General features: G+C 35.4%; 1 protein-coding gene across 6 annotated transcripts in view; it reads left to right on the forward strand.

The window, feature by feature from the left end:
* The window catches only part of MPDZ (multiple PDZ domain crumbs cell polarity complex component), a 182100-nt gene that overhangs the window by 101749 nt on the left and 65249 nt on the right, over positions 1-15102 (forward strand). For 5 of the 6 annotated variants that reach the window (XM_055133728.1, XM_055133732.1, XM_055133741.1 and 2 more), the window contains exons 20-22: positions 1972-2253; positions 2513-2636; positions 9285-9483. In XM_055133728.1, coding sequence (XP_054989703.1) covers positions 1972-2253; positions 2513-2636; positions 9285-9483 — 605 coding nt within the window. Of the gene's footprint in view, positions 1-1971; positions 2254-2512; positions 2637-9284; positions 9484-12785; positions 12828-15102 lie in introns of all 6 variants that reach the window. The other variant, XM_055133721.1, reaches the window with a different exon arrangement.

Below are 15102 nucleotides of genomic sequence, written 5' to 3' on the forward strand. Positions count from 1 at the left end.
TGGGTGGGATACTCTTGGTAGCTTGCCGGTAGCCCGGCAAGAGGGGTGGAGGAATCGAACTTGGGTCGGCTTCTTGGAAGGCAAATGCCCTACCTGCTGTGCTGTTGTTCCAACATCCAATAAAATACAGGAATAAATGAATGAAGTAATTTACTTTTGATGATTTTTATGAATCTGAACCACATAATATCTTTATTTGATCTTGTTTCATAATAATAGGAACTATTATTGCTGTTGCTAATGCTTTTTTAGTAACAAATAATGATATACATTTTTCTCTAATATCTCACAAAGAGTGGTCTTACAAATATATTTAATGCGATTCTGGTCATTATTTAAAATTTTTTGTTCTTTCAAAGTCTCACATGAAATTACAAAGTTCAAAGTTTAGAATTTTTGTGTAATGATATCATATTCCAAATAGATGTTGAATCTTGAAAGATTATTTTATTAGGGAGAGTCGAGACCAAAACTTGTAATATGAGTAACTTTATCAATGTTAGCAAGGTGACCGAGAAACTGTTAAGTACTCATCTATTTCCCACACACTTGCATCTGGACCCTCAAATGCCAGATTTGCTTTGTGCTTACCCTGGCTGGTTCTCTGTGGGTTGGCCAGCGCTGTTGGGTCTTTCTGCAGCCCCAGGCTGTCCAGGGCAATTGTAGTGGACTCTGACATCCCACTGACAGCATGGGAGAGTGGGGAGGGGAAGGGGACCCACACTGGGTTTGGCCCTGGGTCCAAGTAGAAATCTAAGTACTGACTAATTGCTTGTGGGAGTCACTACACATACACAGAAGGCTCACACCAGCACTGAGGGCATTGCAAGATCTCCACAGGAAGCCAGCTGGTCATCATTCTTTTTTTTTTTTAACTAGCCAACTTTATTTTATTATTCCATGGACAAAGAGTTGGCCAATGCCTGTGCCCAAAAGGAAGATTTGGGGTGGGCAATCCTGGTCTTCTAGGCACTCAGTGGAGTCTTCAGTAGTTTTCACTGAAGGGCGTGCTGGTTTCATGCCGATGCTTCTCATATTAGTATGGTCACCAGTTTGATGTCTATAGCACATTGATAACATAGCTGAATACTTATTTTAAATATGAAAGTGTGATGACTAATAATAGAATTGTATTGTGTTTTAGTCTACACTTAAGAAAAATCAGACAACCAGAAATTTTGTATTGGGACTTCACATACCTCCAAAGATGATTCAGCAGTTTTGTTTGTTTGTTTTTATTTTTTTGCTTTTTGGGTAACACCCGGCAATGCTCAGAGGTTACTGCTAGCTCTGCACTCAGGAATTACTTGTGGCGGTGCTCGGGGGAACATATGGGATGCTGGGAATCGACCCCGGGTCGGTTGTGTGCAAGGCCAACACCCTACTGGCTGTGCTATTGCTCCAGCCCCAGATTCAGCAGTTTTATGAATTTGATTCTAATTGAAATAAGAGCCAACCTCTTATTGGAATGTCAGCTTTACCTCAGTACAAATGAAGAATACAAACCACAGTGACAGTTATGTTGATCTTTTCTGTTGTTTTTTCCCTTAGGAGGAAATACAAATATTTCAAATTGTACTATAGGTCTTTTAGCCATCAATTTATATAATCTATTACATTTAGGCTGATCCATCTTGAAAAGTTAAGAAGTTATTACAGTGTTAGTAATAGATTAGAACTTTGAATTGTAACATTTTACATACTCACAAATATTATAAAATGACTTCTCTGTAATTTTATGTTTTATACATAGGATTATTTTTGATATTAGTTCATTGTGCTTCATCAATCTACTAGAAGTGAGCAAGCCAAGAAATATGAAATTCTATTTGATATTAAAGCACATTTGAAGAGATGCACGTACCTTTATGTTCTCAGGGAGATAGATATACCCAACTATTCATCATTTCTAATTAAAATTATAATTGTTTCATGCGCCAAAAATTTCTCTCATATTTTTTCCTTTATCAGGATATTGCTGAAACTTCTCCTGATCCAGTACTCGATCTGCACATGTCCTTGGAGGAACTGTACACTCAGAATCTCCTGCAAAGACAGGATGACAATCTGTCTTCTGTTGACCTGGGCCTGGCACCTGCTTCTGGGTTTCCCATAAGTGATTATACACCTGTGCAGTCTCTTGATCAGTATGAATGCGAAAGCACAAGAGCATGGGCCGAATCTCACCTGCCAAATGAAGCTATATCCAGCTCAGAATTTGCTTCTTCCTTACTACCTGATTTATCTGGAAAGGTAGTACCTTAAAGATGTATATTACAGACTAGGATGAAGTTGGGGCTAGTGATGTGTTAGGATACTTTGGTTAATCTCCCATTGAGTGCCAGTTTTCCCGGTAGAGAGATTTTCAGAAAGCAACCTATGGACTTGTTTTGATTAGAGGTGCTTGCTGAATAAAATGCTATCAGTTAGAGAGTTTGAGCGATGTTGAAATCGGACTCCAAAGTTTAGTTTTCTGTTCTGTGTCATTCAGCATTTTTCCCCTTTCTGGCAGGGCTCTGAGTTTTTAATCCAACAGAACTCCTTGTCTTCTACTGCTGAGTGTGATATGCTTCAAAATGTATCCGAGGAATCTTTTGAGAGAACTATTACCATAGCAAAAGGCAATTCTAGCCTGGGTAAGTTCCTTATTTTCCACATATACGTTCCCTCTTAGTCTACTTGCCAAGATGAACTGTTGAACAGGGTTTCAATACTTTTGGCTGTAGAACGGAAAACAGATGTTATCAATTTTCTTATATTTTCTGTGATTTCTCTTTTTATATACTTATTTTTCCCTGAAATGGTTAACAGCTTTGTTTCCTTCTGGCTAGCTTAAATTTCTCACTTTCTTACCTTTTAAAAAGTCTTATTGAAATTTTATATAAAAGACATATGAATTGTTTGTAATATGAAATGCCAAATCAGAAAAGGAATTTTCAGAAAATGTAAAGTCAGCAATTTGAAATTCTAAATTCTTTAGAAAAGCAAATTATTAGTTTCTTTGAATATTACAAATTATTCATAAGTCAGTTCGTATTTAATTTCATTCATTTACTGACATGAAGGTAGCCAGGTGTACTATCACCAAAATACAAATGCAAATTATTCAGTATTTCTTTCCTTGTGTTAGAATTATTATGTGCTAGCTTACCCAGAAAGGGTAGGAGCTGATTAGTAATCATAAAAATTTCTGAATTTGTCAAAAAGAAATTGTGATGAATGGCCAGCCAAGAAAATAGGTTACTGTCAAAGAAATGTATACTTAAAAATAGTAAATCTGGGAAAATTCATTTCTGTATTTTGTGCCACACTAGAAATGTATAATATCCTGAATATCCTTTCTGGGTAAGCTAGCACATAATAATAGCATAATAGCACATAAATGTATAATATCCTGAATATTAACAGAAAAAAATCCATGTGATAGTAGAAATAAAATGCTAATAATTACATTTAATAACTCAATTACATCAAGCAGAGCACATTTGATTTGGATTTTGTTTTTTGCATTAAGCAACCGAGTGACTCCTCTTTCTTGATGTGATTGGTGCTGATGAATAGGGTGTTTGAACAGTTCTCATTTGCTCTACCTCAGAGATCTTGTTCCTTCTTTGGTGTAACTTGCCAATAATTTTACATTGATATCTTATGGCATGTTCTTATTTTTTTGTGAAATTTGAGACTTGGGCAAGGAGTCCAGTGTGTTTACTTTTTGGGTGGGAGTCCAGTCTACATTTGGTGGTAAGTGAGTGTTATCAACAGTATTGAAATGAATAATTGTAATAGAAAATTTTCTTCTTGCACATAGTTTGGTACATTATTTTTATAATACAAGCCTTCAATATATAATACTCCCTAAAATATTAATTATGAGACTAATATTGCTATCTTGGCATATCAGAAATATTTCATTTGCAGATGCACAGTTTCTGAAAATATGCTAGTTAGAAGATTAGTTTAGGATTGTTAATCGAAGTTTGAACTTGATGCTAAGTTTGAAAATATAGAATGTAGTGTATTTGGGACAAGCTTCTATTAACATGACTTCTGAATATCTTTAATGCTTGCTTATGCATTGTAAATATCTAAGAAGAGGTTATAGGTTTTGTATTTGGCCATAGAAACTGTTCTTTCCAGCAAATTCAGAACATAATTTGTGAAACCCATATGAGAGACTCTTTTAGTGTATTTAATCAACTATCACATATTGTTTTGTATAGCTGAACCGATTTGCATGGATACCATGCTAGAATCATTTCCTTATTATTAGTGAAAAAGAGAAAGCAGAAGCTGATCAACTGACAAAATCTTAATATATTGAAATATTTTATATGCTGATACTACGCTTAAGAGAAAAAGTGCTGAAGGAGTTTTAAAAGATTTTAAAGAACAGACACTTTTGTTCATGAAAGAAAATAAAATTTTGCCACATAGATGAAGAATTTGAATAATTTGGAAGATGTTAGAATTAAGATAATGAAATATGAAACATTGCTGAAACTTGTTTGGTATGGATAAGTTTGGTATGATATTGGGCAACATTTGAGTGAAGGTTAAAGGCATAGTCAGTGGCAGACAGTTGCTGAATGGATTCCTGTGCATGACAAGGGATTCTGTCATAGCATCCTCCTGCCATAGAGTCTACGAATGACTTCCTAAAACTTGTGTTTCGAGATCATTCTTGTACTAGAACACTGTAGCACTGCCATCCCATTGTTCATCAATTTGCTCGAGCGGGCACAGGTAACGTCTCCGTTATGAGACTTACTGTTACTGTTTTGGGCATATCGAATACACCACAGGTAGCTTGCCAGGCTCTGCAATGTGAGTGGGATACTCTTGGTAGCTTGCCGGGCTCTCCGAAAGGGATGGAGGAATCGAACCCAGGTCGGCCTCATGCAAGGAAGTCACCCTACCTGCTGCGCTATCACTCCAGTCACAAGTGGATAAATTAGATTGGAGAAGTTAGGAGGCCTGGTAAGAGCTGTGGTTTGAGCACATTTGCAATGATTACCGACTTTGATTTACTCAACTATTTTTAGTTGGTTAAGAGAAAGCTTAATTTTCTTGAGAATTTTTTTTATTGAGAATTTTTTACAGGGCTGGAGCAGTAGCACAGAGGGTAGGGCATTTGCCTTGCACGAGGCCAACCCAGGTTCGATTTCTCCATCCCTCTAAGAGAGCCTGGCAAGCTACTCATGGCATATTCGATATGCCAAAAACAGTAACAACAAGTCTCACAATGGAGACATTACCAGTGCCCGCTGAGCAAATCAGTGAATAACAGGATGACAGTGCTATGACAGTGCTGCAGTGCTACCGGAGATTAACCCAAGGGCCTCTCACATGAAAGCCATGTGCACTGCTACCGAGCCATGTCACAGATGAGATTGCTGAATTTTATCAAATATTTCTTTTATCTGTTGAAATAATCATATGAAAAGTTTTTCTGTTCGTATCTCAGAATATTAGACATTTTAATGTGGCACAAGATGCATAAAATTTTTTATCATTTTCACCACTTCTTTGTCACATGTCTGTGACATTTCCATGGTTGGGCATTTGTCCCTACCCCATCCCCCATCTCTAGAATATTTTATGTATCTCAATTAACACTATTAGTTCCATCTTTATTATGCAAGTAAAATAATAGTTCCCCATTTCTGTCTCTCTTAAGCTTCTAAAATCTCATCAATGCACTATTTTTTCTGTAAATTTTAACTTACTGCATAAGTGAAACTATACCAAAATATGTATAATTCTGTAACTGGCTTATTTTACTTAACAAAATGTCTTCAAAATTTATCCATGTTGTTTAAGTGCCAGAATTTCCATCCTTTTAAAAGCAAATTATTTAACTGCATACACACATATACTTCATTTGTTTATTTTTTGTTAGACAGATGGTTTTTCTCCACCCTTACTTTTATGTTTTCATTTAAGGATACATAAAAATGAATGAGTCTTTGGAGGAAGGACTCTAAGGTGAAATATTGAAATATTCTTGATTTCTGTACTGTTAGACAATTCTTTTAAACATCAGCAGTTCAATTGCAAGATTAAAGTAGAAAAATTCTTATTTACATAATGATAAAGATGCATTTACTTATAAAACCACAAAACCATTAGTTTTTTTTAAAAAAGTTGCCTTGTGAAAGTATAAGTACCTTCTTGTTTATCTTCTGCTCTCATATTTCAGAAAATGTATTCAGGGCTTGAGTTACTTAAATGTATAGTTATATTGCTATAATACCAGACTTCATTTTGATTCCAAAGATTTGCATTTGGATTTTAAAAGTCTGTATAGCTTTGATTTGGCAGAACAGAGCATTTAAATATATATACTATGAATGTCACTTTGTTTTGATATGCTAATAAAATTAATTCATTATAATATGGACCATAAATAATAGTGTTCTGTCTCATGCGTTTAGCTAGCTTTCTTGTAGATTGCGTGGTGCAGATGAGAACCAGTGGTTGCATCCCCACTATGGACTGCTGAGTTACATTTTGTTTGATAGTTGTACACGCTAGTACAGTAATAGTTTGGTAGGTCTTTAGGGGGGGAACTGCAGTGGGGAAATCCTATTGAAAAATTCAAACTCAGCCTCTTAACTCACAAGAAACATTCCTAGGATGATTTCGTTTCTAAATTTGTTGGTGTATGGTAAGTAGAGCTGTTTTTAAAAATTACAATATAAATAAGAATAATTGAATCTTAAATATGCATGTACATTTGTTAGTGGCTCATTTTATCACTTAGAAAGTAGTGAGTAGGAGCCTGGATGACTCACTTATGCCTTAAACTTTATGCCAGAAAAAAAATTAGTCATTCTTGTTCTTTAAAGTATTTAAAGTATAATGTATAATGTTCAATTTGGTATAATTAGAATTAATATTTAAAAAGTCATCCTTTACTCATAAATAAATTTGTAGTTTTTCCCAAATTTCTTACAAGTATTTTACACCTTATCTTGATTAATTGTATAATCTTTATTGAGAAAACTTTTACTTTTGATTTGGGTGAATTTACCTCATGCGAAGAAAATTCAAAAGTTTTTTATATTTTTGGAATAGAGTGAGGATAGGAATGCTTTTTTATTTTATGACTGAAAAATGGAAAGGAATTACTGCAGAGACAGGGTTTGGAGCTGGAGCAATAGTACAGCAGTTAGGGCATTTGCCTTACCTGCAGCCTACCTGGGTTTGATCCCTAGCATCCCAAATGGTCCCCTGAGCACCACCTAGAGGAACTCCTGAGGGCATGGCCAGGAGTAGATGAATACTGGGATAAACGGGCCACAAATCACCCTGTCTGCAGGGTGTGTTGTAGGTGGTTTGTAAATCAAAATATAAGCTGCCAATAAGTTGTAATGTTATATCCTTTTCTGAGGGTGTGTGTATGTGGCACTGGAAGTGTGTGTGTGGGGGGGGGCAGCAGATCATAACTGGCTATCAGGGCATACTCCTGGTTCTACAGGAATCATTCTTCAGGTATCACTCCTGGTAGGGATTGGGAGACTATATGGTGTCAGGGATCAAATCCAGGTTGACTGCATACAGAGCAAGCAACTTTACCCGCCGTAGTATTTTCCTGCCCCTATTTTATCTTTTGTGAATGAGCACTCTGCAGTGAGAGGATGCATTGGAAAAGACAGCACTGGATACGTAGATATCAGACAGAAGGCTGTTTCAAAAAGGGAGGCTAGAGAAATTCTATGCTATTCTGGCATTAGGATGGAACTGGAGAGGCTTGAATAGACTGAAGCTGCATTTTGGAGAGAGACATAACAGAATGTGGTGATTGATTGAACTTCAGAGCTGAGACAGAGAGGTAGGAATCAGAAGTACTCCAACATTTGTGCTTTGAGACAAATGAGTAACAGAGTGGGGGTGAGACTTGGAAGTTCTGCTTTATACTTACTAAAATTGCATTGCCTATGAGTCACTCAGGGAACTTGGTGAGGGAGGAGAGCAGGAGCATATTTGACATGCTGCTTATAGAAAATCAGATTTGGAAATAATTTTGGAATAGATTAGAATTAAATTCACATCAGTTCAGTTCAACAGTCAATAGCTATTTAGGCTCTGTGATTTAGGCACCAGGCATAATGGAATATTCTTGTGTTAGGAATTCGGGGTTTTATATTTTTATTTCAAGCAGTCAGCAGAGTACTTAACTCCTAATAAGCATATACTAAATATATGCTTCATGAGAAAATCATCTGATCTAACAATAATGTAAGAGCAGAGAGTTTCTTAATTCATGGACTTTCTATTTATATTTTCATTTATTCTCTTTTTGCATACAAATTCTATTGATGTTAAGGAGTTGCATGATATTGTCAAAATGCTCTCCCTGGAAGAGTCTTTTACTTAAGGGGTAACACCTCTAATAGCCCAGGTTATATTAGTACCCTACTGTGTTGACCTATTTCATCAGTGGATTTAGTGTGCACTAACTTAATTTTTTTTCCACATTTGATTTTATAAAAGTTCAGTGAGATACAAAGTTATTACTAGTTGAGTTTTATGGTAATGACATAAAATGTGTCATTACCAATCCTGCCATCAGCATTAACTTCTCTCCGCCATGTTCCCAGGTTCCTTTTCTACCCCCTTCTTCCCCCGCCCCAGCCTGCCATTCTTGACAGGCATCGTCTAAGTTTGGTTACTTAAGTTTGAGTCTTGTGATTTGAGGGCCATTGACTCTGTGGTTTGGATACTTAGCTCTGTCATTCCTTACACCACTGATGTGCCTGCATCCCCTTAACCTCTGTTCTGTCGCTTCTCATCTATCTCTTCACCGTTTCCCCTTCACTCTTATTTCTTCCCCACTCCTCTATATTCTGGGACCGAGGATGATCTAGGCATCCCCCCTATTAAAACATTACATCTTTCATCCAGTTACTCTAAATATAACCTGTAAGTGATATCATGCTTTGTTTGTTTTTCTGGCTTACTTCATTTAACAGGATAACTTCCAGTTCCATTCATGCAGCAAATTGCATGATTTCACCAACTTTACAGCTGCATAGTATTCCATTGTGTATATATACCACACTGTCATGACCCACTGATAGTACTAACTTTAGTTAAAATTTTACAAACCTTTCAAAATTCACTCCCATTTTTTCTATTATAAAAATGTTTTCCTTTGTTTTCAGTTGTATTTTTTGCCTATAACATTTATTCCTATTCATTAATGTATGATTCCTACTGATTCTTAAGTGCAATTGAAAATCATATGCTTAATACATTTCTGTATTCCTCTTTTACCATAGGGATGACAGTAAGTGCTAACAAAGATGGCTTGGGGATGATCGTTCGAAGCATTATTCATGGCGGTGCAATTAGTAGAGATGGCAGGATTTCTGTTGGCGACTGCATCTTTTCTATTAATGAAGAATCTACCATCAGTTTAACCAATGCTCAGGCACGAGCCATGTTGCGAAGGCATTCTCTCATTGGACCTGACATTAAGTAAGTATCATCTGGAATCCCATTTTCCACAGAAAATACGGGTTCCAATTCATTAATTAGACTTTTTCAGTATATAAATATGTTACTGTTATGGAATTGGAATAGAACTCAGCTGTCAGAGGCACATGCTTTGCATATACTACTACCCAAGTTAGATCCCTGGCAATATACTTGACCTTCCAGTCACTAATGGGTGTAGTGTTGGTGGTTCCCGACAGCACTAGGTTCAAGTGGCATCACATCTCATGGATCGTCTCATGTTGAGCTTTTTAGCCTGTTGTCTTAATATGGCTGGGATATTATTCCTGGGCCTCTGAGCACTGACTATGAGGCTCCTCCAAGGAAATAACCACACATTTCTGTAATAATCACTTAAGAATTTCACTATTCTTGAGTAGTTCTTGATTGTAGTAGAGCCATTTTTTAATACTTTCAAAAATGCTTCAATATTTAGAAACAATATTGTATTTTCTTTATCGAATTTTGATTCTTTAATAATTTCTGCATTTGTGGTGGGTCGGTTGGGGGTTCTCAAGCAATGCTCAGGAGACTTAGCAAACCCTCTCAGTGATGCTTGGCTAAAGGGTGGATGTTCCAATGGGGGGTTCCTAAGGTTTCGGTGCTGTTCTGGCCCTGCTGTATGAGAAATTACCCCAGTATTACTCATGGGAGCCTCCAGGACTGAGCTGAAAGATTATGCTCAGAGGTAAACTCAGTGGTGCTGGGAATCTAAGCAGAGAAGGTAACATGCAAAGCATGCACCACCCCCTGTATTTCCTGTGCAGTACCTCTTCTTTTAAAGTTTTATAGAGAAGTTTGGATTGGCCTCAATACATTCGTGTACCACTGATTTAGCTGTACGAATCCTAGAACTTTGCCAGTTTTTTTTTAAAGACCAGCCATAGAAAAGATGGCACAGATCTGTCGTTTACCCTTTGCATTGCATCATGACTGAAGATAATTCACCGATATATTGCAATGATCTGATTGGAGGTTATATTCAATATAAGAAAATACTTAAAATATTCCATGATGTGCTAAAAATGTGCTTTATGTGTGGTTTGATCACTAAATATTGAACCAACATAAAAATTGATAAATAATTTTATAATGAAACTTATTTGATATAAATTAATTATTGAACATTTGCATCTAATGTACAAATAAGAAATAAAAAAGTAAAATAAGAAGCTTGGGAAAAGATTGAATTACTAATTACTATTATGGAAGACTTCTGTCTTAATGCTTATGCAGCTATATTCTATGTTACTCTTTGGTAAAGTTTATATTTCTAGAGCTTTGGCAAGAAAAACTATATTACAATAAAATCTTCCTTCTATCAATAAAAAGCAGAAATATAACATTTATAATGGATTTTTCTGTTTCTTTATAAAAAAGATTATTACAAGGTGAAATTTTTCTAATGGGCTTTTGTATACTTTTAAAACTTTTTATAATGGAAAAGATAGATCATGTAATGGCAGCATAATTTTGTTACTACACTAAGAAAAAGAGAAACTTGTGTATTTTCCTGACCAATAGACTAGAGTCTACTTCTGTTGCTTAAAAATGAATGATACAGATTCTTGTAGAGAGTCTTTATTTTAAGAATTAAGCTCTTGTAGCTAAGATGTAGTATAAGCTTTGGGTAGACAGTAATTATTTGATTTACTGTATGATAATCCATGTTTTATGTCATGCACATTGATGTATGTTTTCTTCCCATAAGTCCTCTAACACACTGAACACACAATTTGGTGCTTGATTTTATCTTGACATGACTGAATCTAATAGGTAGCCAAAACTAAGATAATTTTGATTAGGGATCAATATTTCCTATCTAAAAACCAAACTCTCGAAAAGTTGTCAAGTATGTTGTCAGACTGGTTTTCCCAATCCCAATAAGTATCAGAATTTAACTACTCATGTAAAAGCAGAATTATTATGATCTTGAAGGTTATCTACACATCTAGTTTCATAAATAATCACGTCAGGATCCCAGGAGGAAAAATTTACTGTTGTATTTTACGTTATGGGAATAAGAATTCTAGAACCTTTAAAATCAATTCATCAATAGGTTTTATATACTCACTTAAATCCTCACGTGTGTGAGTATACATCCCCCCACACATATAAATATTAGCCAGACACCATATTTTTAAAAAATATCCTATGATTCAGCTAGTTACAATTTTATTAATTGGATCGGATAAATGGTAGAAAGAAATTAGAATCCAGTATCCATTTTAAAGGAAAAATTAATGTATTAAATAATCAAACAAATTGCCATTCAGTTTGACTAGAGCTAAGCTGAGCACCAGATTCTCTGCATTCTGCCTGGAGTACTTTTGGCTTTGATGCTTTTAATTACACGTGTGTGTGTGTGTGTGTGTGTGTGTGTGTGTGTGTGTGTGTGTGTGTGTGTGTGTGTGTGGAGCGGAGGGATGTTATGACCTTGAAAGCTATGTGAGAATGTGAGTAATCCTCCCCGAAGGAGTCTAGTCCCTGCAATACTCCTAGCAAAGCCATAATGTTGTTTCTAGCTCATTTAGCTTTGTAAAGCCTAGGCTCCATCCAGATCTTTTTATTATTCCTTGTTATGAACCCTAGTTAATCTAGGGTATTGATGGAAGAATATATTGGAGGGACTTTAAAATGGCTATAAAAGTTTGTTAGATCATTTGATTAGTGCTAGGAAAAGTATTGCTTATTGAGACAAGGCACTAGATTTTTATTTTGCTATTTATGATAGATAGTTAGGAATTTTGTGAGGGCCTTCATGCATGCCTGTGTAGATAATTTGAGTTTTAAGAGTTCAAGAACAGCCCGTTTAAGTTCCAGGTTTCATTATTTTCTATGGAATACCAGATGTGAAGCCTCACCAGAATGCATTCTGTTTCACTTCTCACTCCACCTTGCCAGGAGCTCTTATATTTCTGTAATAATAGCCAGGGCTTTGCGCTTAGCAGCAGCTGCTTCTAACATCTGCCAGATAATTACTACGCTGAATCAGAATTCACCTGCCTTAACCTAAAATGTGGGATGAATTCCTGATCAAGGAATAAAAGATTGATTGCAGTTACATTTTTCCATGCTTGTTAATAATCACTGCTATAGACATCAGTAAAGAGCAGATGCTTTTCTGGGGGAGGTGTAGACGGGAGGGAGGTGGAAAGGGGAAAAAAACAACCAGGAGCACCCACTTTTAACTACATATGTATGCATCTCACATTCAGCACAAGACATTGACATTTGTTAACACCATTGTAAAAAGATGCTGCGGCGTATGCTTCACATTCTAGATTTTCTACAGCACCTGCTGACGATCGAGCCCCCTTTTATGTGTGAGTATCGGTGATTCAAAAGCTCATTATGGCTGTACGTTACAACTTGTCTGTGAAAACCATTTCATGCTTTTGTAATGTCCCAGTGTAAAGATTGATACTGATATAGATTTAATGGGTATATTTTGCCCTCACCCCCTTTCTGTAAGAACACAGATCCTTAAAAGAGCAGTGAGAGTGTATTTTCACTTTGCACTGATAATCGTCAACTCATTTGAAAATCATAAATTGCAACTGCTGTGCTTTCAGGCGCCTTTGTAAAGGGATGATCCTGTTTGCATGTACAGGATCAATCTCTGGATTAATAATAATATATTTCAGCATCACTAATGCTGGAATTTTTTCTTTCACTCTATGAATAACAAACGTTAGTTTACATTTAACAGATTTTAATACAGTTCACAAATTAGCTGTTTCAGTACGCTTAATGCAGTTTCATAACCAATTTCGGTCTGCTTTGTGGATGATTTAGAGATTTTCTTATATATAGTCTTGTTACCAGATGTGTTTTTGAATTTCTCTGTATGTGCTACTGCATTGTGGGATGCTTGTATTGGTGGTTTTGCGGTCTACGTTGAGTAAAATTATGCCTTTTCCCTCTTTCTCATGGTTACCTAAAGTATCTGAAAATATGTCTAGTTTCTCTTCCTCCTGTCCCCCCATACTCTAGATAAAAAGAAAAATAAATTGAAACAAATGTACAGATTTTCAACTTTGTGGCAGAAACATGTTTTCTTTTTCAAATCAATTAAAATTAATTGCTTTAAACTGGTTATTATAATTTTTGCTGTTGTATTCTGACTTTCTAGTTATACGTTTGCCCTGATTTTTCCTCAATATCTTATTTATATGATTTTTTACCTTTACTGAATCTTCAGAAATAATACTAGTTTCCTTGAACAGTATTTTCTAAATAAAGTTTTTTGCATATTTATTTTTTTCATTTTGTAAATACAATCTTAACAGCATAATGAGTTACATATTTCTGGCTATTTTTGAAGGATAAGTTCACGTTTATTATTCCATGTATTTTTTTTACCACCAGAAAGATGGTATTTTTATAGGTAAAATATTTATTTACCTATAGAAAAGTAGGGCTAGAATTAGAATATAACTTTCTTTCTCAGCCCTACCTTAAATACAGTGAATTGGTTTTTGGCTTCAGTTCATGATCTTTGATGTAGGTGAAAGTATTAAAAAAGAAATGTCCAAGGGTCCATATAATCTGCTCAGTGTTAAGAGTAAATAAGCTGTCGCACTTCCCTACATTTGTATCATGATTCTCAGCTTAAAACAGACCCCCCCCAAAAAAAAGTGAAAGCCTTTTTTGTGATTAGGGATTTGGAAATTCACTGGTACTGACTTGCCCTCCTATCTCCTACTTATGAGTAACAGAAATATATATTCTGACTCAATACTCAGATGATCTCACAGAGTAAATGCTTTTTCTGTACTAGCCAGTATCTAAATTTGTATATCCTCTGCACACAGTCATGTCATTTGTATAGTTTTTATTCTAGATTCTGATCTCCACTGCTAAGGCTTTAATATTTATTGTCTCTATGGGTAAGTTATAAGTATATCTTTCAGGAATCTTCATGATCTTGTGCAGTTTTAATGAGTACTTTTTTTTTCAGTTGTATAACCTCGCTGATCCTTCATGTATTATTTGTAGAATTTCTCTTACTTCACTCAATTATTTGGGTGTCTTGGAACAGACTGCTTGAAAAAGTAGTAACAACCGTATAGCCTTATGGCTATACAGTAAATATGATTTTCAAAGTATTATTTTTTAAGTATTATACCTTTAACTTAGCATGTGACTTCTTGTCTTCCATAGTAGTCATGCAGTTGAAATTGTTGAAATTACATGTGACCAACGTAAGTAGTAGAGTTATTTTTGAAGTCTGAAGTCAAAATGGACCTCTAAAAATTTGTCACAAAAAATGTGTCTTCATAAACTTATAATTGCTTAACTTCAAACTTGGGAGCTCCCAACTTAATAGTGTTATGATCATTGTTAATATATATCATTTATTGTGGAAGCAGATAAAATAATTTGGGATAGTAGAGTCTAATTTAGAGAATGTCTATTTTGGTTCCATTAAAAAATCTAAAAGTCTGCATAATTGATATAATACTGATAATTGTGTTTCGAGATTTATAGTTATAGCTTTTAAAAATCATTAGTCCCTAATTCCAGGACAGTGCACCCTTATTCAACCATGTGATTATTGGTAAGCATAAAGTTGGTCAGTAGCATTTTAAAATTTAA

This window comes from Sorex araneus, chromosome 1 (assembly GCF_027595985.1).
Source record: "Sorex araneus isolate mSorAra2 chromosome 1, mSorAra2.pri, whole genome shotgun sequence".
In the NCBI taxonomy this organism is placed as follows: Eukaryota; Metazoa; Chordata; class Mammalia; order Eulipotyphla; family Soricidae; genus Sorex; species Sorex araneus.